Source organism: Eublepharis macularius, chromosome 1, assembly GCF_028583425.1.
Source record: "Eublepharis macularius isolate TG4126 chromosome 1, MPM_Emac_v1.0, whole genome shotgun sequence".
Classification (NCBI taxonomy): domain Eukaryota; kingdom Metazoa; phylum Chordata; class Lepidosauria; order Squamata; family Eublepharidae; genus Eublepharis; species Eublepharis macularius.
Window position 1 is genome coordinate 250,218,501 of NC_072790.1, and position 22,710 is coordinate 250,241,210.

Genomic DNA, 22,710 nt, shown 5'->3' on the forward strand with positions numbered 1-22,710 from the left:
CCCCCCTCTGCACCTGTTGAATGCCTGCCTGGGCACGGGGCTGCTGAATCCACAAGAGCCCCTGCCAGAGAGACGCACAGGAGACTGGACTCGATTGCTCTCGCTATGCAGGTTGAGCTGTTCTCCTCCACGCGGCTCCTCTCCAAGGGGCCGGTCCGTTTTCCTACCCAGCCACAGAACCCTTCCTCCCTCTCCGCCCACTGCCCGGCCCAACCCCTCGCAGTTGAGGTTGGCCAAGCCTGCAGAGGCGGCGGCTAACCTCACTGTGTCTCGGCCAGCTGTCGCTGCAGGCTGCTCTCTTTGCTTCCAGCTGCTAAGCTCTGCCTCGGTGAGTGACTTGCCTTTTTTTCCCCCTGTGCGTAACGGGGACACTGTGCACCAAAAAGTGGCGCCTTCGCTGCGCGTAAAAGGGGACGCGTTCGCTGCGCGTAAAAAGGGGCGCGTTCGCTGCGCTCTGCTTCCGAATAGGAAGATTTTTTTCTCCGGAGGCAGGAGGAAAGGGGGGTCCCAACCGAAATGGAGGGGTGCATCTCAAAAAATCCTGCAAAGGGGAGGGGCTGGATCTGCATGCTTTTTAAAAAAAAAATGGACTTCAGAATTAAAAACCGCAGGGATTTTATTTCTCCCATCCAAGGCAGAAATGGGGAAAGGGTGTGTGTGTGTGGGGGGGGGTGTTCCTGGGTTAAGCTTGCAACGTTTGGGCGAGGCGTGCCCCTCGCTGAGAGCAATAGGAGAGATGCGGGCCGGATGACAAATTTGGAGAGAATTTGGTATCCCCGGTTTTTTTTGGGGGGGGGGGAGGTTTTCCATCAGATGCTCCAAAAGAAAAGGGAAGGCGCCCCCCCCCCCATTAGAACCAGGGAACGTCTCTGGTGAGAACAGTTAAGAGGGGAGTCTCGTATCTTTAAAATTTTAAATGTATTGGTCTGAGAAGAAAGCGCCGCCGCCCCCCCAGCTAAAACTAGAGCAATTCGGGATCGTCCAGCAAGAGCCATTGGCCGCTGCCAGAAGAAAAAGGGTGTGTCCCTTGGCGCCCTTTGCCCTGCCGAGTTGTGAAAAATCCAACTGGAGAAGGGACAGAAGCTAGCTTGCTCTCCCTAGCACAAAACGAATGGAGCCACACCCAGTTCTGATGTCCTAGCCCAGGATTTCCCAGAGTTTTTTCCACAGAGGAGCCCCTAAATTAATTTTCCAAATCCGGATAAGCCCTACCTATAAAACCGTTGACAGGCCAGAAATAGTTGAGAGTGTGGAGTGCAATTCACTTACTGCTAAATTATTGTCACTTATCGTCAGTGCTCCGTAAAATACAGATCCAGTACAACTAAATATAACATTAGTAACCGTGATATTTGGGGGGGACATTTGGAATGTATTGCATTATTTCAAAAATTTTATTTATTTATTCTGCGGAACCCCTGACAATCTCTTGCAGAACTCCAGGGTCCATTATTATCATTATTAGTTCTAATCCGCTCTCCCCCCAAATGGGCTCAGAGTGGAATACAACATATATAAAATACATAAACACATTACTTTAAAACCAGATAAAAACATCAATAAATATATAAAACAATTTCTAAAAAGCAGTGCCACACATATTGCGCAACCCAAACAGCAATCCGTGGGGCCCGGCGGCTAGCTATTAGACGTTAACCACAACGCAAAAAAAACAGAAGGAACCTACAATTAAAAAACGATGCAAATATCTTACAAAAGGTGTATTGATAAACCGTTCTAAAAGTGCAGAGTGCCCGATGGCTAACTATTAGACGTTGGCAGAAGAGGGGGTGACGCCCCACCCCAGCAAACTCTGGTTGGGAAATGCCGACCTAGCCAGGGAATAGCCTGTTTATTCTGCCATGGAAATCATAGTTTATGGCAAGATTAGGAGGGCTCTTTCCCTCACAGAATCTTGGTGAGCCACTGATACGTTTTGTATGTACAAAGGAAGAATTCTGTATTCAGGCATTCTTAACATTTGCAATAGAATAAGGATCAAATGACCCCGTTCCTGCTTAAGGACATCACAAGTGCTTTGCAAGCCAGGTCCAGCCCACCTTGCAGAAGTTCCAGAAGCCAGCAGCCTCTAGACAGACTCCCAGCAATTGTCCAAGGGACTTCTTTCAACTGACCACTGACTTGTGTGGGTAGAGGGTTCCCTTTGGCCTTGGTGTGTTTTTGCCCCTCAGGGGAGAGGTACAGGCCCCTGCAATGTGAGCAGCATGAGTTATTCTTTCCTCTGTTCTCCCTGGAGATAATTCCAGATGGGCAGCTGCAGAATACAACAGGAGGAGACCCATGGCACTTTAAAGACTAACGTCTATTCCAGGAGAAGCTTCCGTGACTCTGTGCTCACTTCATCAGACGCGTGGGCTGTGCATGTACATCCATCAAGCTCACATCTATGTGCAACCCAAAGGTGGTGGGAAAGGGGGCCAGAACGCTACAAAGAGAGGCTGGTTCGAAACAAGATTCAATCTGTTTGCTCGGAGTGGGGATGAAACACCCTTGACTGTTGTTAGAAAGGCAAATGTAAAACTAGTTCCAGGATGTAGTGAGATAAGCAGATCCAAGTAGGAAGCGACAGAGAGAGAGCCGAATTAATTAACATCTGTAAATAGGTGGAGTTGTGAATTATTTCGGCTATATCTTTGCAGCGCCATATTGTATTTGCTTATCTCCTTACATCCTGCGCGAGTTTTACATTTTGTCTATCTAACAGCAGTCAGGAGGGTCTGACACCCACTCTGAGCAACCGGGGTAAATCCTGTGTTGATCCAACCCCTCTTCATACCATTTCCCCCTCTGCCTTTTTGCGGTATATATACATCAGCCTGATAGATGTACGTAAACACTGCCTTCATCTGAGGAAGTGAGCTCTGACTCACGAAAACGTGTGCTGGAGTAAATGGTGCGAGTCTTTTAAGGTGATACTGGACTCTTGTTTCATTTCTTTACAAAGGAGATAAAGAGTTCCTGGGTAGAAGAAGACAGGCTACTGCTTGCTTGGTTTTATGTACTTAAAACGTTTCTAACCTGAAGTCGAGTCAGTTTTGTTGGGTGGAGATTAGCGAAAGGGAGTCAGAGCACATGGAAACAGGTTTCCTGGAAGGGGGGAGGATTTGGGGCCCCCTCTCTGCCCCCGAACATGCTTGCCAACCTGTCAGTGAAAGGAAACCACAAGCCTGTGAGAGAGAAGAGCGGCATCAGCGGATATCTAACTCAGACTAGCATATCTGGGTGTGGCCAGTTTCACACTGCTCAGAATCCTTAGGTATCTGGTTAGATGGATAGTTAGGCGGGTAGCCGTGTTGATCTACAGAAGAACAGAAGGATTTTTGTCCGAGCTCCCTTCAGACTTCTTGACCTGAAGAAGGGAGCGCCGACTCTCGAATGCCTACACCCTGAAAATCTCGTTGGTCTCGGCGGTGCCGCTGGACTCAAATCCCGCTGGTTAGATGGATTATCTAGCCTTCTTGGCTCCCTTTTAAGCTTACTCTCCTGACATTCGGCCGTTTCCTTTTTCCGGCTGAAGTTTTAAATTCAGTGGAGGGTTTTGAAGTCTGTAGTCATTACAGAGAAAGTTTGAATAGTGGTGTGCACACGGTATGTAGGGCTTTAAAAGCTCCAAATGTCTTCAGATTTTTAATTTGCTGGATTGGAGGGGGGGGAGCGTTCCAGTCGATCTGGTGGTCTGGCTATTTCCTTTGGGGCCAGGAAACTGAATGGCCCACAGCAAGCTCTTACAATGGAGAGAGGGGTAGGCGAGGCTGGGGTATCCCTTGGGAGCTGGTGTGACCTCGTTAAAATGGATTAGATCACATGTTGGCAGGAGGCTCTTCTGTCATCCTTATGGAAGTCCAAATCCCTCCCTTTCCAACCTGGGGGATAAGGGTGGGGCCCTATCGCTTCCAAAGAATGCACATTTGCATAGCAGCAATATGAGATTGCATCTCTTTGGGTCTTTAGAAGAGTCCAGCATCGGCTTACGGGTCAGTGTGTTCCAGAAAGCCCCCCAAAGACATTGGTCCTATCCAACTGTGTGCAGCCCCCAAGTGTTTCGTATCCAGAGAATTGCTGTTCCTGTGGTTGTTGAGGAAGCAAGGCTCAAATTGTCTCAATGTGAATAATTACGCTGTTGTTTTCGCAGTCAGACCGGGGTTCAAAATGGGTGGGTTTCTCCAAGATATGCTTGTGGGCGTGGCGGAATCGCTAATCTGTGTTAGTGCTTGGTAGTAAACAGGTGGTAGCCATAACAAATTAGGAGAGTGCGTGCAGGGTGCTCATTGTGTTTAAAATCAAGGTGGCGAAGGAAACTTTGCCCACTTCTGAATCTCTCTACACGAGACATGTGACACGTGAAGAACACACGTTGGGAAATGCAATGGTAGCCGAGAAGGGTAGTTTAACAAGACAGAGCCGGCGGCAGGGCAAAGGCTTTGCTATATACATTGGAGCTGAGTGAAGGGGCTGTGAAATGCCAGAAGGGAAACTTCAGCCCATTATAACCTCTCCAGGTCCAAGCCCGGCTCTGGAAGGCAGCTCCAGCCCATTTCCATCCCTCGCTGCCCTCTGGTTGTGATCCCACACAGTTTTAGACTAGAGAGGTGAAACTGACAGAGCCTTCTGGGAGGCAAAGATGAAATTAACAAATCTTCTCAGGAGTGATCTCTGCCAGCTCTGTCTTTTTAAACTACGCTTCCCGGTTAACATCACGTCACTCTACACTTGACAAACTCACACCGAAGCATGTAGAGAGACTCTCAGTGTAGAGTCGGGTACAACCGTGTATCAATCTGTGCAAGGAATCAAAAAGGCGTGGCTGGCCTTGTAACTAACCAGATCGAAACTTAGAATGCTGCATTCAGATTTCTTTCCAGATGATTATCTGTCTTCTTATTAACGTTTGATGACTTTAATTAAGGCATGCAGTGTATAACTGCTGCATAGCAAGCGAGTATTCATTGATTTCCAAGGACCTGTAAATTTCATGGCAGCTTTCCAGTAGACCCATCGTGAGTCACTGCAGACTGTATCCATTTTTATTCCCGTCTTCCCCCACAGAGCTCCAAGCAGTGTACAAACCTGCATCCCCATGCCTCGGTTTTGATCTCACAACAGCCAGGTGAGGTAGGGATAGGCAGAGGGGAAGGGGGCTTGGCCCAAGGTGACCCAGAGAGCTTTATGGTGCGGTGGGTATTTGAACATGAGCCTCAAAGGTCCTAAACTGATGCTCTCGGCATGACACCTCTCTCTTTCTCTCCCACACACGCATGCGCACTCAGTGAGATCGGTGGTGTGGTTTGAAAGCAGCTCAGGAGATTGGTGGTGTGGTTTGAAAGTACGTTCTTGGAACACTTGGGGCCACAAACGCCAGTATCTGGTGAGAGCTAAGAGCCTTTCCTAAGCACTCTCCCAGAATCCTTTGGAGTGGCAGACTCATGGCGACTTCTTAGTATGCAGATTGATACGAGATGAGACTCTTGGCAACAAATAAAACTTGATCGTGGTTGGAAGAGTTGAGTTTAAATGGCAGAGACCCAGACGTTGGATCTGTCTCGGGCAGGGAGGATCCGTGTTTATTCAGCCCTATGTCCTATTATTTATTTATTTATTTATTTATTTATTTATTTATTTATTTATTTATTTATTTATTACATTTCTAGACCGCCCTCCCCATCGGCCGAGCTCAGGGCGGTGTAACAACATACAATTTATAACATACAGTTTAAAACAATAAAAACATTATAAATAAACATGTAAAAACATTATTCGTGTGCAATAAAATTTCTCAAATGGTGGGTATAAATATTAAAATCCAGCATTTTAGACGCAAGGCGTCTACATAATGACCTGTGACATAATGACCTGTGACATACTTTATGAGCTTCTGCATGGGTGGTGGGTGGTCTTCAGTGGTATGGCCGGCAAGAGGACAGCCTAGCCCCCACCAAATGCCTGGCGGAACATCTCCGTCTTGCAGGCCCGGCGGAAAGATAACAAATTCCGCCGGGCCCTAGTCTCCTCAGACAGGGAGTTCCACCAGGTCGGAGCCAGGACTGAAAAGGCCCTGGCTCTGGGAGAGGCCAGGCGGACCTCCCTGGGGCCAGGGACCATCAGCAACTGCTTATTAGCTGATCGAAGTGACCTCTGGGGAACATATGGGGAGAGGCGGTCCTGAAGGTATGCTATCTCTTGCTTTAAGTATGTGCTCCTATGTACTACCTGTTGCTTTAGTTATGCCCCTACTGGGTAATTCTATGTTGTCTAATGTCAGTCCTAGAATTGCTAATGGTCTGTTTCAGCATTTCTTCAATTCTGTATTGGATTTTTGCTACTGTGATGTCTTTGTAAACTTGCATTTATTTATCCTATGGCATTGTTTATGGAAATGCCCTTGATACTGACTGCACTAATCTCACACTATGTAATCCATCTTGCATCTCAGTGAGAAAGGCGGACTATAAATGACAAATAAATAAATAAATCCCCCAAATTCCTTGGAGCAGATGTGAAAGAGACACTTCCACACTACTCTGTATTTTTAAACTATGGCTGAAATGATGAGGCTTTTGAAAAAACACCCAAAGTGTCTCCTTCTTTTTCGCTATAGTTTCAGACTTCCTCAGGCGTAAAATCTTATTCCTACAGGGTATGTTCTTAATTCCTTACCTAAATCTGAGCTGGAGAAATTAACTGGTTGGGCCCTTGAAACCGCTGACCGACAAAATGCCTGCTGCTCCGATACAGTAAACCGTTGTTTGGAAACAGCAGTTTCTAGAAAGGAGTGATTTCAGAGTTAGTGGCTGGAAACTGCCAATTTTAATTTACTTTATTTATAGTCTGATCAGACCATTTATTTATTTTAATTTACTTTATTTATAGTCTGCCTTTTTCACTGAGACCCAAGGTGCGTTACACAGCACAAATCAATAAGATCAACAGCTAGGATATTATTACTTTCTTGTTACTTCCATGTTAAATAGTAACTAACCCACATATTATGTGCTTTCCTTAGAAAATTACAAAAATTTTGGCACTTGCTTTATGTATTCGTTTATTTTATTTATATCATTTATGGTCTACCTTTCTTGCTGAGAAACTACAGCTGGTATTCCGAGATACACTGTCATTGAACATGGAGGCTCTATATTTATGGGAAGTAACAACTACTGATGGAACTAGTTCAGAAAACAAGAATTGATCTTTACAAGGGTTGTCAACTGCCTGCAGGAAAACATGTCCTGTCTCTTTAACAGAGGCTTAATGGGATGTTATTATTCGGCTTAGATTATTTATTTCCATGCCACTAAAAGCTTCAGTTGTCCATTTCCACATGTTAAGCTTCTGTTAAAGGGAGAGGACATTTTTCACCAAGTATGTTGGCAACTCTAGCTGGGTCAGACCAAAGGTCCCATTTAATCCAGTATCCTCCAACAGTGGCAAACTCCGAAATCTGCAAGTAGGTCCACCCCTGTTTGCCCTTTTTATGTGGTATTTGTGGTATACTGCCTCAGAACATGGAGGATCCATTGACCGGAGAGACTGATAACCTTGCTACAATCCCAGCATTTTTGGTGCTCTAATTATTTGGCAGCTAAGTGCCCGGCATTAATTCATGAGGCAGTGAATTCCATAGGCGGATTGCTGTGCCCTGTGTGAACTGAAGAGGCTGGATGAATATTTGTCAGGGATGCTTTAGGCTCATCCTGCATTGGGCAGGGGATTGGACTAGAAGGTCTGTATGACCCCTTCCAACTCTGTGAATCTGTGAACTGCTTCCTTTTTATCCATGTAACACAGAACAGGCCACCCCAAACCAAAAACTGTAGCAAGCGTGGAAACCCAAAGTTCAGGGGACGTTTCAGTGGGCACCTCTGGCTTCTAGTAAAACCCCTGCACGTTTCCATTTTCTGGTACTTGTCTATACGCCCAGAAAGCTTCCCCACGCAAAAGATGGCTTAGCACCGACCATAAAGATCAGCGTACAGGCTGGGGCGGAGGTGGTAACAAAGGAAGTGTTCTTCTGAACAAAAGACCTCCCTTAAAAATCAACAAAGACTCGCTCTGTGTGTGTGTGTGGTGTGTGCATACTTTGGAAGGCCACTGATACAGCATGAATGGAATTCCACTTATGAAAACCTCACTTCTCGCTACAAGCTTAACGCTCCTTTCATACACCCTGCTCTGGCAGGGGAAAAGCTACCCTGTTAACTCACTAGGGCAGCGTCTGTGTTATCTAACTGAATTTGGAGCAGGGGGAGCTGTGTGGTGTAGCACTTAGAGCATTAAAAAACAAGTTCACCTACCTGCTAATGAATCTCACTTGGTTTGTTCTAGCAAATCCCTTTCTCTGTATGCTTCAACGTTGGCCCCAACTGTTGTTAAAAAAGACTTTGTTTCATGTCAGAAATTAGCATGCCAGGGAGAAGCCTTCTCGCTGAGCCTTCTCTTTGGCTTGCTGCATTTCTGCATGCGGGGAATGTGTTTATTGTAGGGGCGGAAGCTTTTAAGCATGCAATCTTCCATCAGCAGACGGTGCCAGGAAGGCTGTAGCATGTGATTTCTCTTCATGACTTGAACATAAGAGCCATCAATATGGATCAGGTTTCCTGGGCGCAAACAAAAAACGCTTGCGGCACCGATGTTTCGACAGTCTGAAAGCGGGCAGCTTCTGAAAGACATGTGACGGTTGAGCCATTTGGTGTAAATCTTTGCCTGATTCTCTCAGAATCAAAGCAGATTTCATGTCGCGCCCTTAATTTAGGGTTGTGTTTCGGTCTGGATCTCTGTGTGCTTTTCTCAGTGCCATGCCTAGACTCCCAGAAAGCTTCTGAAAGGGTTGGAGGCCTTGGCGCTGACCAAGCATGCTTATAAACGTCTTCTGCCACCTCTGACTCAACAGCGGCCAGGCCTGATGTTTGCAAAGCTGGGAAACACATTCCTGTTTCCCCGAGGGACTCTCACGCAGTCCCTCGGCAACAAGACCGCGTGTGTCCAGGCCAGGAATCGCTCCTCTGTGCAAACAACGCAAATCATGCACATTTAAGCAGTGCTTGAATAATTTTTCTTTGCTGATTGGCATAATTTATTCCAGTTTTGCTAAACACAGGGTTGGTTAGATCAGTGATGTGTGGTGCCCAGTTCCCTGATGTTGTTATTGGGTCACCACTCTGAGACTCCAGCAAGTACTTGGTTAATTTATTTCATTATTGTTTTGTATATTGATTTTAGAATTGTTTTTTTGTGTGTTTTTATCGATTTTAAACTGTTCACCGCCCAGAGCCCCTGGGATGGGCAGTATATAAATTGAAAAATAAATAAATAAATAAATAAATAAATAAATAAATAGGGTTGCCAGCTCCAGGTTGCGAAATTCCTGGAGATTCGGAGGGTGGAGCTTGGAGAGGGTTTGAGGACGGAAGGGACTTCATCAAGGTATAATGCCATAGAATCCGCCTTCCACAGCAGTCATTTTCTCCAGGGGAACTGATCTCTGTGGCATGGAAATCAGTTGTAATTCCGGGAGATCTCCAGCCACTACCTGGAGGCTGGCAACCCTACCAGCAAGCCCTGTTGTGTCCTATCAAGCATTTTTGGGGGCTGTTAAAAGGTCTAGAAACTTGCCCTCTGCTTTTTTTCACAATGAAATCTGAGATTCTCTGGAAGTTGAATCCTGCGAGCCATTCCTTACCACTCCCGATTCCACACCCAAGGTGGATTTTTTGTTGTTGTTTCAGGGTAATGGCAGCCTGTGCATAGCCGTCCAAAGGGTGCACTGAGATGGTTCCAATTGGAGGGGAGGGATTACGTCCACGGTACGAATGTTTTGTGTTAGGGAAAGCTTTATCTTGTGCTTTTCAATGCTGCCCGCAAGCGCCAGACTGTCTTCATGACTGGCTCCAGCTCTAAACGTAGATATGTTGGGGAGAGGGGAAGAGATTTTTTCCCCCACAAGGCTGCTTACTTCCGTGAAGAAAGGTGGTATACCTTGGTGTACCTGACGCAGGGGACAGTTGGCTGAGAAGGGCCATCACCACCGTCGTCTGCTTAAGAGTCGCTCTATACAAGACAGTAAAGAGTCCAGTAGCACCTTTAAGACAAACCAACTTTATTGTGGCATAAGCTTTCGAGAACCACCGCTCTCTTCGTCAGATGCATCCGATCGCCTAGTTGCATCTGACGAAGAGAGCTGTGGTTGCTGAAAGCTTATGCTACAATAAAGTTGGTTAGTCCTAAAGGTGCTACTGGACTCTTTACTATTTTGCAATTACAAACACAGTTAATTCTTCTGGATCTCTACAGAAGACATCTTACACGGGGATGGACGCTCAAGTGAAAAATCTTACATTTGCTCTCCCACTGTAGACATACATGCACGGCTAGGGAGACAGAGTACACTTGAATATAAGACCACACAGAAAGGAAGTCAGTTGAGTGTCCCCATGCAAGATGTCTTGTGGAGATAGACTCTAAGTGTGTGCCAAAAACATCTAACTGATCACTGTTGGAAGCAAGGTACTAGATTAAATGAACCTTTAGCCTGAACCAGCTTAACCACTTCTTATATTCCTAAAATCCGAGAATCCCTAGCCATGTGCAGGGTTCTGCATGAGTGCCAACCACTTCAGCTTTTTTTAAATGTAAAAGCAAAGGTCCTTAAGATTTGTAAAGGCAAATGGGTGGTACTTGCCACTACCCCCCACCCTGAGCTCTTTAAAGAAAGGGCAGAATCAAAATGAGACAAGTAGTAAATCTAACACACGATGATATCAGCTTGCTAAATCCGCAGAGTAAATTTAAACTGGTTCAACCCGCAGGGCTTCCTTCAAAGTCAGATTTTAGGGGACAGTTTCTCGGTCATGCTAAGCGCTTCCTCTTCCACCCCTGAGAAATTCTGTTAAACAGGCTGTAAACCTCGCATGACTGACAGTGCAATCCCAAGAAGAGTTAAACCCTTAAGCCCTGTCCTTTCAACCTTGTCACTTTAGGACTGCATTGTAAATCAAGGCCCCAAAACGTGGATTTCTTTGCTGCAGAGTATGGCATTTTTTTCCCTTCCGTGATGCCAAAGATGCAGAGTCACTTCCCCCAGCGCAGGGGCCAACCATTGGCAAACAGCAGACTGGCGACGAGGGCAGTGCCCGTCTGCTCAAGATTCTGGGAGTGGGGGAGAGAGGTGCTGTGGTGGCGACAGCAGAGGAGGGCGGGGCAGCGAAGGGAACTTTGCCAGCGCCTCTTAAGCTCCTGATTTATTCATCGTGGCAGTTGGCAGGAAGATTTCGTTTTCTCCTTCTCTGCAGGCTTCTTCTGTAGCCTTCAGCAAACACCCACCTCTGGGGAACACCCAGGAGGGAGCAGGCACCCACAGGAAGCAGCTGCGGTTGAACAAAATCGCTACCCGGGCCGGTCGGCAGGAGTTCTGCTTTCTATAGTTCTGCTTTCTGGATCTTGTAGGCACGATGGAAAAACTTTAAGACGACCGCTTGAATTTTTAAGAGCCTCTGAAAGCTTTGTGCTGTGTAGAAGAGAGACAGTGTGGTATGCTGGTTAGAGGGTCAGATTTGGTCTGGGGGAAACTGGGTTCTAATCCTCCCTCTGCCGCAGAGGCAAGTCGGTTCTGGGTTGTGAAATTCCTGGAGATTTGGGGGGGGGGGTTCAGGGAGGGGAGGAGCCTCAGTGGTGTATAATGCCATAGAGTTCACCCTCCAAAGCAGCAATTTTGTCCAGGGAAACTGATTTCTCTGGCCTGGAGATCAGTCATAATTCCAGGAGATCTCCAGCCACCACCTGGAGGCTGGCAACCCTATCCTTCATTATGTCATTCTTGAGCCATTCATTATTTCTAAGCCTAAACTACTTCACAGGGTTGTTGTGCGGATAAAATGGATGTGGCGTAGGATGGAGCATAGGTTGCTAACCTCCAGGTGGTTCTCCAGGCTGCAAAGATTATCTCCCCTGGAGAAAATGGCTGCTTTGGAGGGTGAACTCTTTGGCATTATATCCCATTGAGGTCCCCCCTCCCCAAACCCTGCCACCCCTAAATCTCCAGGAATTTCCTAACCTGGAGTTGGCAACCCTAGGACATGTGCAGTTCTGAACTTGGAAGCAAAGTGGGACAAACGTGAGGGCGGGGAGGAGAGCTGTTCATGATAGGATGTTGTAGAGGTCTTTTGTTCATAGAGTTGCCATAAATCAGAAGCGAACTGACAGCACATAACACACACACACACAATACAAGCTGGACTTTGCATTGAAGGGCTGTGAAAGTGCGTCCTTTCTGCTGTTCAAGATGGCAAAAGTCTCTCATGGGAAACTGAGAGCCAAGCTACAAGTGACGCCTGCACAGGTTGGACACTTGTCAGCTTCCCTCAAGTTTTGATGGGAAATGTAGGCGTCCTGGTCTTGCAGCTGTAATGGAGAGCCAAGCTGTAAAACCAGGACGCCTACATTTCCTATCAAAACTTGAGGGAAGCTGACAAGTGTCCAACCTGTGTAAGGCGTCACTTGTAGCTTGGCTCTGATTCTCAGATCAGGCTCTGAGATTTTGGCTGTCCTCAAATCCAGATCTGAAATTCCAGTTCTTTGCATCTTCTGCAAAGCAGAGGATTTTGATCCTGAAGCACCTGGTAGTAAAATGTCCTTGCGAACGGCACGCTCACGCCGATGACTGCCTTGATAATAATCCCAGGTGGAGAGCCATGTTAGTCGTTAGCAGCCGAATAAATCTGCATATCCCACTCACTTCCAGATCTTCAGCCTTACCTCTGTCACTTCCTATAGCATCTGCTTATCTCATTACATGCTGCACTAGATTTATATTTTGCTTATCTAACAACAGTCAAGGATGGTTCACACCCGCTCTGAGCAAACTGGTTAATCTTTGGTCTGGGTCTGGTTTTCAACCAGCATCTCTTTGTCACATTCCTTCTGATGTGCATATAGATGCGCCCGATGCATATACAACTATGCTTCATGCATCTGATGAAGTGAACACTGATGTATGATTATACGCCGGAATAAATTTTATTCGGCTTTAAGAGGATGTTGGACTGTTGTTTTGTTACTCCTTGAAAATGTTTGAGATGTGTTCCTCAGACAGATAACTGCAGCTGTTGAGGAACAGCTTGGATGCCTGTGAATAGATTTCACGTTTCGGAGGGCCAACAAACTAAAAAAAAATGTCCTTTTCTTTTTTTCTCAGTCTGCTACTAGTTAATTCACGGTTGCCCTCAAGGTAGAAACTGATCTCAAACGATTTGACTCACCTACCTAAACTTGGAACTTTTCAGTTTAGAAACGAGATGACTAAGCAGGGGAGATGATAGAGGTTTATAAAATTATGCACGGGGGAGAGCGAGTGGATGGAAAGAAAGCTAATATTCATCGTTCTCTCCTGCTTTTGCTGTTCATGCAGTTTTCCTTGCACGGAGTCATAGATGACACTCAAAATTATGTCATAAAACGGGCTGCTTAGAAGCTTCCAGAAGCCTCTCCACACATATGCAATAAAACTGTACATAATAATGGAGGACAGAGTAAGGTGAAAATTTTGATCTGGCCTGATTTGTTTTAGAGGCAATATTATATTGACCATGTTATCAAATATCCCCTTGTATTTTATTATTCCTTTCCATTCCTAGAGGGGGAAAATGCTGTCCAGAATTATTGGAGACAGCGAGGATGTCTGTCTATCTTGTCTGTCTGCCTGCCTCTCTTTTAATACTAGAATTTGGGGTCACCTAGTAGAGCTGATAATAGGTTTGGGCTGCTAAAAAAATGCTTCTTCATGTAATGCATAATTAGCTTATGTAACTCACTGCTACAAGATGTGCTGATGACTGCTTGGGGGGGGGGGGGTTCAAGCGCATTCATGGAGGATGACAGATCTGCCGTAAGCTGCTACAGCTAAATAGAACCTCCATATTGGGAAGCAGTATACCACTGAATGTCAACTGCCCTCACTTTCATACATCTGGTGTTGTTGATGGAATGGTGGCCTACCTACCAAGGAAGTGCTTGAATTCATCTGGGTTGTTAGCAGAAGAGCTCAAAAAATTGACAACTGGCTCTACATAAGGCCGCGTTCACCCAGGAGCCCAGTTTTTGTGCCACTGACGGTTCCTTGAATGTGTGAAGCAACAGTAGCCTCTGAGCATGTCCAGAATGCTTTTTTCTTCCCACCATCACCCTCTTGGATTTTGAAAGTGAAGCACAGCTAGTATGGACCCCGGCAGGAGGGTGAAGTAGATCTCGGGTGTGCTTTGGACAGCGGCAGATGGCAAACAGATGCTTTGGCTTGCTACCAACCTCAGCATTGAAAATATCCTAGAACCACTCCCTCCGGCAAAAGTGTTGGGCAACAGTTCACCCTGCCTGGCATCGTGCCCACCTCTTCCACCCCACCCTGGCCTTTGCACCAAGATGTCTTGCAGTGAAACTCTCGAAAGCTTGAACTGTCACAGGCGGAGGGGCGGGATGTTAAACAACTCTTCTTGTGTGATGATGAACTCGTTGGGTTGCTGATTCAAATGAAAGGAACACTAGCAGAGAGAGGCGTGGCTATCAGGTCTTTTGGTAGCTAAACGGAGCATTCCTGTTCAGAGGCAGTCTACCTCTGAGCACCGTTTCCTAGAGGGCAACAACACAAATGTTTCGTGCCTTCCTTGCAGGCTTTTTGGAAGCATCTGGTGTGCAGTTCTGATTGCCATAGCTCAAAAAGGATATTACAAAACTGAAAAGAGTTCAGTCGAGGGCAACCAAAATGATTTAAAGGGTTGGGATATGAAAGGCCAGAGAGCTCGGGTCTTTTTACTCAAGAAAAAAGATGGCTACCAGGGTGGGGGTAAGGGGCCATAACTAGGGTTGCCAGCCTCCAGCTGGTAGCTGGAGATCTCCTGGTATTACAACTGATCTCCAGGACACAGAAATCAGTTCACCTGGAGAAAATGGCTGCTTTGGAGGGTGAACTTTATGGAATTACACCATGCTGAGGTCCTTCGTCTCCCTAGGTTTCCAAACACACATACCCCAAATCTTCAGGAATTTCCCAACTTGGAGATGGCAACCCTAGCCATAACAGAGGCTTATAAAAGTGGGTGGGAGGGAAGGCAGCATGGTATAGCCTGATCTTGTCAGATCTCAGAAGCTAAGCAGTGTCAGTTCTTGGATGGGCAGCCACCAAGGAAGACTTAGCAGAGGAAGGCACTGGCAAACCACCTCTGCTTCCCACTTGCCTTGAAAACCCCTGACTGGGTCTTGGGGGAACCCAGTGAAATTGTTGGGAAATAATAGTGCCAGCAAGTGGGGTGTGGCTAGATCTCTCGCAGAGAATTCTTGGCACTTGTAACAGACTACAATATGCAGAACTTTGGAGGAAGCTGCTAAAATATTACCGAACTAGCGTAAATCTGCCATGTCGACACAGAATCTCTTTCTTCCATCCTTTCTCCTTTTTGAAAAACGGCTTCGCCGTTCACAAATGTAGCAGAATGAAGTAATTTTGAGTTTTTGAAAAAATGCCCTGCGCAAGTGGGAGAAAGGTTCTGCCTTTTCTGGCTGGGCTGGTTTTCTCGTTGCCAGGAGTCTGGAGAGCGTCCCAGCCGTGAGATTTGCAGGAGGGCTTCCCCTGGCCAGCTAAGGGTTAAGAGTTTCAAAGGGGACTTGGTCTGGGAGACGGATGAATGCAGGGTGTGCTTCCCTCCAGTGCCAACCTAGAGAGGGAGGAGCGGTGGGTGGGTAGAGAGCTCCCTGGCTGGAAACACTGCCATGGGACTGTGGCCAACGCCTCCCAGCCTTGAGCAGGGCTGTCTCCAGATAGGAACCAGATGGTCTCTCAGGCTTGCAGATGTTCCTGGCAGCCACCAGGACTGCTCAACAAAGACAACGCGCCAGCAGAGGCTGGGGCTGGAGGGGGTGATGGAAAGAATGCTAAGGGAGGGGCAGGGGGTTGCATTGGGTTAGACTCAACAGAGTTGAACAGCGAGCCTGCTCAAAAACCAGATATTCAGGATTGGGTTTTTGCCTGGGCTGTCTCTAGTCTCAAGGAGGAATTTTCCAGGAGGTTAAGAGTGGCCATAGCATGCCTGGCTGGGAAGCCATAAGAGAAAAGCACTCTGCATATGCTCAGAAGCACAGGGTAGGGTCAGTTTGCAGATGGAAAGGCAAAGCCTCCATCTTTGAGTAACAGCCTGCAGAGCTCTCTTTTGTTCCACTGCATGAAAAGGGCTTCACTTGTTTGGTTGTGCTAATTTAATAGAACCCTGACCTGGGCCGTTTCCAGACGCGATGTCGCGCAAAACCCGCGCGCGAAAACGCGATATTTCGCGTTTTCCCCGGCACGATCCGAAACGTGGCGCGACGTCCCGGGTGCAGGTAAGCTGTCTGGAAACGGCCCTGGATGGCCCAGGCTAGCCCGATTGCGCCGGATCTCAGAAGCCAGTCCAGGTCGCTACGTAGAGGCAAGCAATGGCAAAGCACCTCTGACCAGCTCCTGCCTTGAAAAGGCAGTGGTTCCCAGCCTTTTTGGTATGGTGGCCCACAAGTCCAAACTTACTTCATATGGTGATTCATCCGAGGCTGGTGCAAGAGACTGAGAGCCAAGCTACAAGTGATGCCTTACACAGGTTGGACACTTGTCAACTTCCCTCAAGTTTTGATGGGAAATGTAGGCATCCTGGTTTTACAGCTTGGCTCTCCATTACAGCTGCAAGACCAGGATGCCTACATTTCCCATCAAAACTTGAGGGAAGCTGACAAGTGTCCAACCTGTGTCAGGCATCACTTGTAGCTTAGCTCTGAGAAGGCACTGAGGGGGAAGGAAGAGCGTCGAGTTGAGGAGATGTAGGAAGATGGCAAATATCAGCCAGTGGTTCGGTGCAGTACATTTCCCAAAGGTTGGAAGCAGTGAAGCACTCCAGGGGATTTGGGTCGCTGAAGATGAAGCGCCAAGACCCAGCCTCTGCTCCCACACACAACCTTCCTTCCTCTTCTTCCAGCTACAAGTGTGAAGTAACTCATTGCCAGACAATGTTTTTCTCCTCATTGGTGTTGGAAAGGGAGACAAGGTGAAAATGTGAGGAGCTGAAATGGAGGAGAGGAAGAACAGAGTGCAAAGGGCTTCCATTGGGGATGGCTTCCCTGTGGCCCACTTTCAGGGGCTTCATGGCCCGCTTTTGGTTGGGAAATACTGCTAGAAGGGGTTGCCTCACGTCAGCTATGACTTCTTGGCACCTTGTGTGTGTGTTGTGTTATGAGCCATCAAGTCGCTTCCAATCTGTGGGGACTGAAAAATCTCCAGCACGTTCTACCATTAACAGACTTGGTCTGATTTTGCAAACTGGAGGAGGTGGCTTCTTTTATTGAGTCCAGCCATCTCGTTTCAGGTCTTCCTCTTTTCCTACTGCCTTCCAGTTTTCCAGAAAGTCATGTCTTCTCATTATTGACTTTTACAGAGAGTCTTGACATTATTGACTCTTCCAGAGAATCTTGTCTTCTCATGATGTGACCAAAGTATGATAGCCTCAGTTTTGTCATTTTAGGTTCTAGGGAGAATTCAGGCTTGATGTAATCTAGAACCCACTTATTTGTCTTTTTGACCATTCATGGTATCTGCAAAACTCTCCTCCAGCACCACATTGCAGATGAATCAGTTTTCTTTCTGTCAGCTTTCTGCATTGTCCAACTTTCATATCTATACATAGTAACGAGAAATACCATCGTTTGGATTACCTTGATCTTTGTCCCCCCAGGAGACATTTTTATCTTTAAGGATCTTCTCTAGCTCCCTCACAGCTGTTCTTCCAAGTCTCAATCTCCTTCTGATTTCTCCATTGCAGTCTTCTTTTCGGTTGATGATTAAGCCAAGGAATTGAAAATCTTGAACCATTTCAATTTTGTTATTGTCAGCTTTAAAATGGTGTTATTCAGCACCTTAGATACACAATTTTATTGGGGGGGGGGTGGATCTGGTAGATCCATTCCACTGGACGATGCTTTCCTCCAGAGCAGGGAAACTTTACTAGTGCAAAGCACTCCTGCTAGCGGAGCAGATCCACAGTATCAAGCCTATCCCTTGCTGTGTCAAGGAATCACTTAATCCCTAAATTACTGTCTGTGGTTTGTGTGTTAATTGGGGCTATAATAGTTAGATAATTGCATTCTTGGGCATGACCTTGAGGGCTCTTTTTCAGATGAGATTGAGATTTTGGTTGGATGAACAGTTTTTAAAACGCTGCTTGTTCATAGAAACGGCATCTGTGAAGTCGCTGCATGGAAGTCTGGTGTTAAAAGAAAGCAGCGCAAATGGAACCAGCAGTTCTTATTTACCACCCATGGCTGGCTTTGGCGTAGTGGCCAATATTTTCCATAAAGAAACAAGTTTGTTGGAGAGCAAGGATGTCTTTTATTTATTTTTATTTATGTCATTTATAGTCTGCCTTTCTCACCGAGACTCAAGGCGGATTACACAGTATGAGCTTAGTACAATCCGTATCAAGTACATTTCAATATAGTATCAAGGACATTTCCATAAACAATGCCATAGGGGAAATAGAGACAAGTTTAAAAGACACAGTATTAGCAAAAATCCAGTACTGAGTAGAAAAATACTGACTGACATTAAACAACATGGAGTGCTGGTGGTACATAGGAGTACATATTTAAAGCAACAGATAATACATAAGGCAATATAGTGATAAAGTCTCTGGTCCCTAACTCATTAGCGAAGCCTCTGAGACGCCATCCCTACAATACAGCCCTCCCATTTGAGTAAAAAAGCCTTTTTGAGCTTTCGAGAGTCAGAGCTCCCTTCGTCAGATACAAGGAGTGGAAAAAACTTGTTGGGGCGCTTTTTTACCCACCCTTCCTCCAAGATGCTGAGGGTGGAGTGATGTTTCTCTTCTCCTCCGTTTTATCCGCACATTTTATTGTCACGTGGCACTGTGACCCAGAAGCAGAGCTAGAGAAAGTGCCAGGGCAGTGATCCCCAACACGGTGCCCACCAATGTGTGCCCTGATGCCCATTTGATTCTTCCTCAAGTATACCTGCGGGACCGCCTCTCACCCTATATTCCCCGGAGGGTGCTCTGCTCAGCAGATAAACATCTGCTTGTGGTCCCTGGCCCCAAGGAGGTCTGTCTTGCCTTGACCAGGGCCCAGGCCTTTTCGGTCCTGGCCCCAACCTGGTGGAACTCTTTGTCTGAGACAACTCGGGCCCAGCGGGATTGACTATCATTCCACTGATCCAGTAAGACAGACATGTTCCACCAGGCCTTTGGTGGTTGAGGCAAATGGGTCTCCTTTCTGGCCTCCTATGGGGGGGGGAAGCATCCCCTCCCAGTCTTAGCTGTTTTTATCTGTTGTTTGCCATGTCCCCGTCCTCCCAGTAGCACCTACTTTATGTGCTCCTGGGCCCGTGCAATGATGTCACTTCTGGGAAATGACATCATCACATGGGGCATGGCCACCCTGTGAGCGCTCCCATGCTCTGCGGGGGACCAAATCGGGCCAGATTCAGGCCGATTTGGCCCAGATTGGGCCGCTGCAAAGCACAGAACCGCTCCCATGCTCCACAGCAGCCTGATCTGGGCTGATTCGGGCCTGAATCTGCCTGGAATGGGCCACTGTGGAGCATGGGAGCGTTCCCGCACTCCACAGCAGCACAATCCAGGCCAATTCGAGCCTCCTTCAGGCCCGATTTAGGATTTATCTCCCCCACCGGCCAGGTAAGCGGGGGCAGGGGTGGAGGGAGGGAGGGGGAGGGGGTTAAATCTGGTTTTCAAGTCCTGCATTTTAACCACCGTGCCACTCTCGCTTCTAATGGAGATTAGGCTCTTCAAAGATTTCAGCCAGGGACTTTCCTAGCAGTGGTGATCTTTCCAAGGGGAGATATTAGAGGCTGAACCTGAGCTGTTCTGCATACCAGTTGGCTGCTTTGCCCCTGAGTTACAGGACTTTTAGCTGGGCTTCTGCTTCTGCTCACACAGATCGTTGCAGACACGTGACAGCTGTTTGCAGCACAAACGTGAATCACTGCAGGGGACTCCTATCTACAGCTAGGATTTTTCACAGAAGGAAGAGTTTCTAGCATTGATACAGTCATGAAGAATAGGCTGGCTTGCCTAGTTTTGCTGAACGTGTTGGCTATTGTTTGAACTCTCTGTCCATTAAGGGGCTTAATCAGGATTCTCTCTCCCCTCCCTCTCTCCCTCTCTAGGCTTCGCCAGGTGCCAAAAATCAGCGCAAAGATGCCGTCACATCCATCTCAGTTAGAGCACGCTATGGAAAACCTTATGTTCACTTTTCACAAATTCGCAGGCGACAAGAACTATCTAACGAAGGAAGATCTTCGGCAGCTGATGGAGAAGGAAGTGCCGGGATATATGGAAGTGAGTGGATGTTAGACTTTTGAAGCTGAGCCTGTAATTCTGAGGAATTTGAGGAATGCAAAGCCCTGAAGGGGTATGCGGGGAGAGCGGGGGTTTCCAGGCACTGCAAAGGTGTGCGGGTTTTTTCTGTCTAGTACATTTTTACCCCACCTTTCCTCTAAAGAGCTCAGGGTAAATAAAATCCTTTCTTCTTTTGATCTTCACAACAGCCTTGTGAGGTAGGTCAGGCTGAGTGAGCGCAACCGGTCTAAGACTGAGTATCTGAACTCAGATCTCCTAAATCCTAGTCTGACATTCTGACCTCTACACTACACTCTTTACATGTATCAGACTACACTGGACCCCTTCCGTTCCATCCACAGCATGTGCTTGTTTGTTCCTGTGGCCTGTAAGTTCTCATTCTCCCAACCAAGCTGAGTTTCCCTTTTGCAGCAGCTGTGTTGTTGGTCAACACCATATCCCTGACCCTTCCCCCTCAGAATGTAGAATGTCTGCCAACATTCCATGGCCACGCAAGAGCTTAGCCAATAGTCTTGGAGTAGGGGCATAAAGAGGAAGGATTAGTTAGAATGGGTGCGACCATTTCTTTAGTTTCCCCTTCAAAAACAGCGCTCCATGCATGTCCCTCAGCAGAAGGAAGTTCCAAGGCGGCATTAGAAGTGGGACTTCTGGCGCCTTTTGTTACAGATTTCATATGAACAGTAGATTAAGCGTCTGTTTCAAATGTACAGGTTGAGCAGATAGAATGTAGGCTTGACAAGCAGGAAATGCCTGTCCCAAAGCAACCTTGTTAATTACAATATCTTATGGAGCCTTCGCAGTGATTACCACCGGTTCTCCCTCAGCAGTTTTCTACATACAGTGTCATGCTCGGGATATTTTTATCTTTGCTCAGATCACACATGAACACATCCAGCACCTTAGCGTTCATGCGCATACGTTAACATGAATGCATTCCAGATACGAGATGCAACGTCCATTCACTGAGACACTTTATGACTTTGGAGAACACAGACGCTAGCAATTCACACCAGCCAAAATTTAACCAAAGCATCCCCCAAAGGCAATTCATTTGTTTTATTTAATTTATAGTCCTCTCTCCCTGCAAGCGGGCTCAGAGCGGATTAACAACATATAAATACATATTTGGAAACAATTAAAAACACTGGTAGCAATCGTATTTATACAAAATACAGAGGCGGATTCATTCAGGATGGGTAGAAAACCAGAAGGCACCTTTGTCAATGAGACCGTTGGCCTCTGAGTAAACCAAATTCCCTTCTCTTCCTTTCCCCCCCCCCTTCTTGTCCTCAGAACCAGAAGGACCCAATGGCCATTGACAGGATCATGAAGAACCTAGAGGAATGTCGGGATGGAAAAGTTCATTTCGAGGGGTACCTCTCTCTGATCGCTGGGCTGACCAACGGCTGCAACGAGTATTACGTGAAGAAAATGAAGCCGACAGGGAAGAAGTATTAAGATGGGAGGCAGCTTTCCGTCCTCCACAGCACTGACCACACAGTTGGGCCTCTGCCAATAGCTCCCAGAGAACCTACCTGTCCCTCCAGAGTCATCCCAGTTCTTCTTAAAGGTGCCACTTGCTGCCTCAAATGTAAGCGCAGTCGGGTGCAGGAGAATCGAAAGGTCCCTAACCCCCCTTCCAAAATGTTTGAACCCTCAAATCACCCAGCCAGGAACCCCAAAGTCAGCTTGCCCTTAACCTATACTCCTCTCTACCTGTGCTATGAAATAAAACATTCTGAATGGAGGATTTTTTAAAAAAAACAAAAATCTGTGTGTCTTTTTCTTCGGGGTTCATCCTGAACTTGGAAGGAGAGGGTGCCGTTGCAGGGACCGATGTTTCAAAATGTGATGTGAAAACCAACGTGTTACTTCTGGAACCCAGACCTGGACTCGAACCTGGGAGTTGTGGAAAGATTTACACCTCCAGCGAGCTGTAATGGAAGCAGGGAACTACTGGAGGAACGTCCTTTTTAACACTAGGAGGCCAGGATGGGTCTAGAGATACTGTATAACAGGGCTCCTTAACACAAGGCCCACAGGCACTGTGGTACCCTCTCACACCTTTTCTGGTGCCCACCAGGAGTTTTAAGAAAGTGGGGGGCTTTTGCCCAGCAGGACTTCTAACGGGCTGTCAGACATCTGATTGACTGTGCTTGTTTTTTAAAAGTTGCTTCGGCAGCAGCTGCCACCACAACATCGGGATTTTTCACGACCAAAGGTTAGCAGCGTGCTTGTGTAACCTCTCTTTTATGGGTTCCATGGGGCTAATTTAGGAAGCAAACTTTCACACAAATGT

General features: G+C 46.9%; 1 protein-coding gene across 1 annotated transcript; it reads left to right on the top strand.

The window, feature by feature from the left end:
* The first annotated feature begins 224 nt into the window (after positions 1-224).
* Positions 225-22,182, top strand: S100A10 (S100 calcium binding protein A10). Its single transcript, XM_054981289.1, has 3 exons — positions 225-328; positions 20,219-20,390; positions 21,705-22,182. Exons 2-3 carry the CDS (start codon positions 20,250-20,252, stop codon positions 21,867-21,869), a joined length of 306 nt encoding a protein of 101 aa, XP_054837264.1. The 5' UTR covers positions 225-328; positions 20,219-20,249; the 3' UTR covers positions 21,870-22,182.
* The last annotated feature ends 528 nt before the right edge of the window (positions 22,183-22,710 follow it).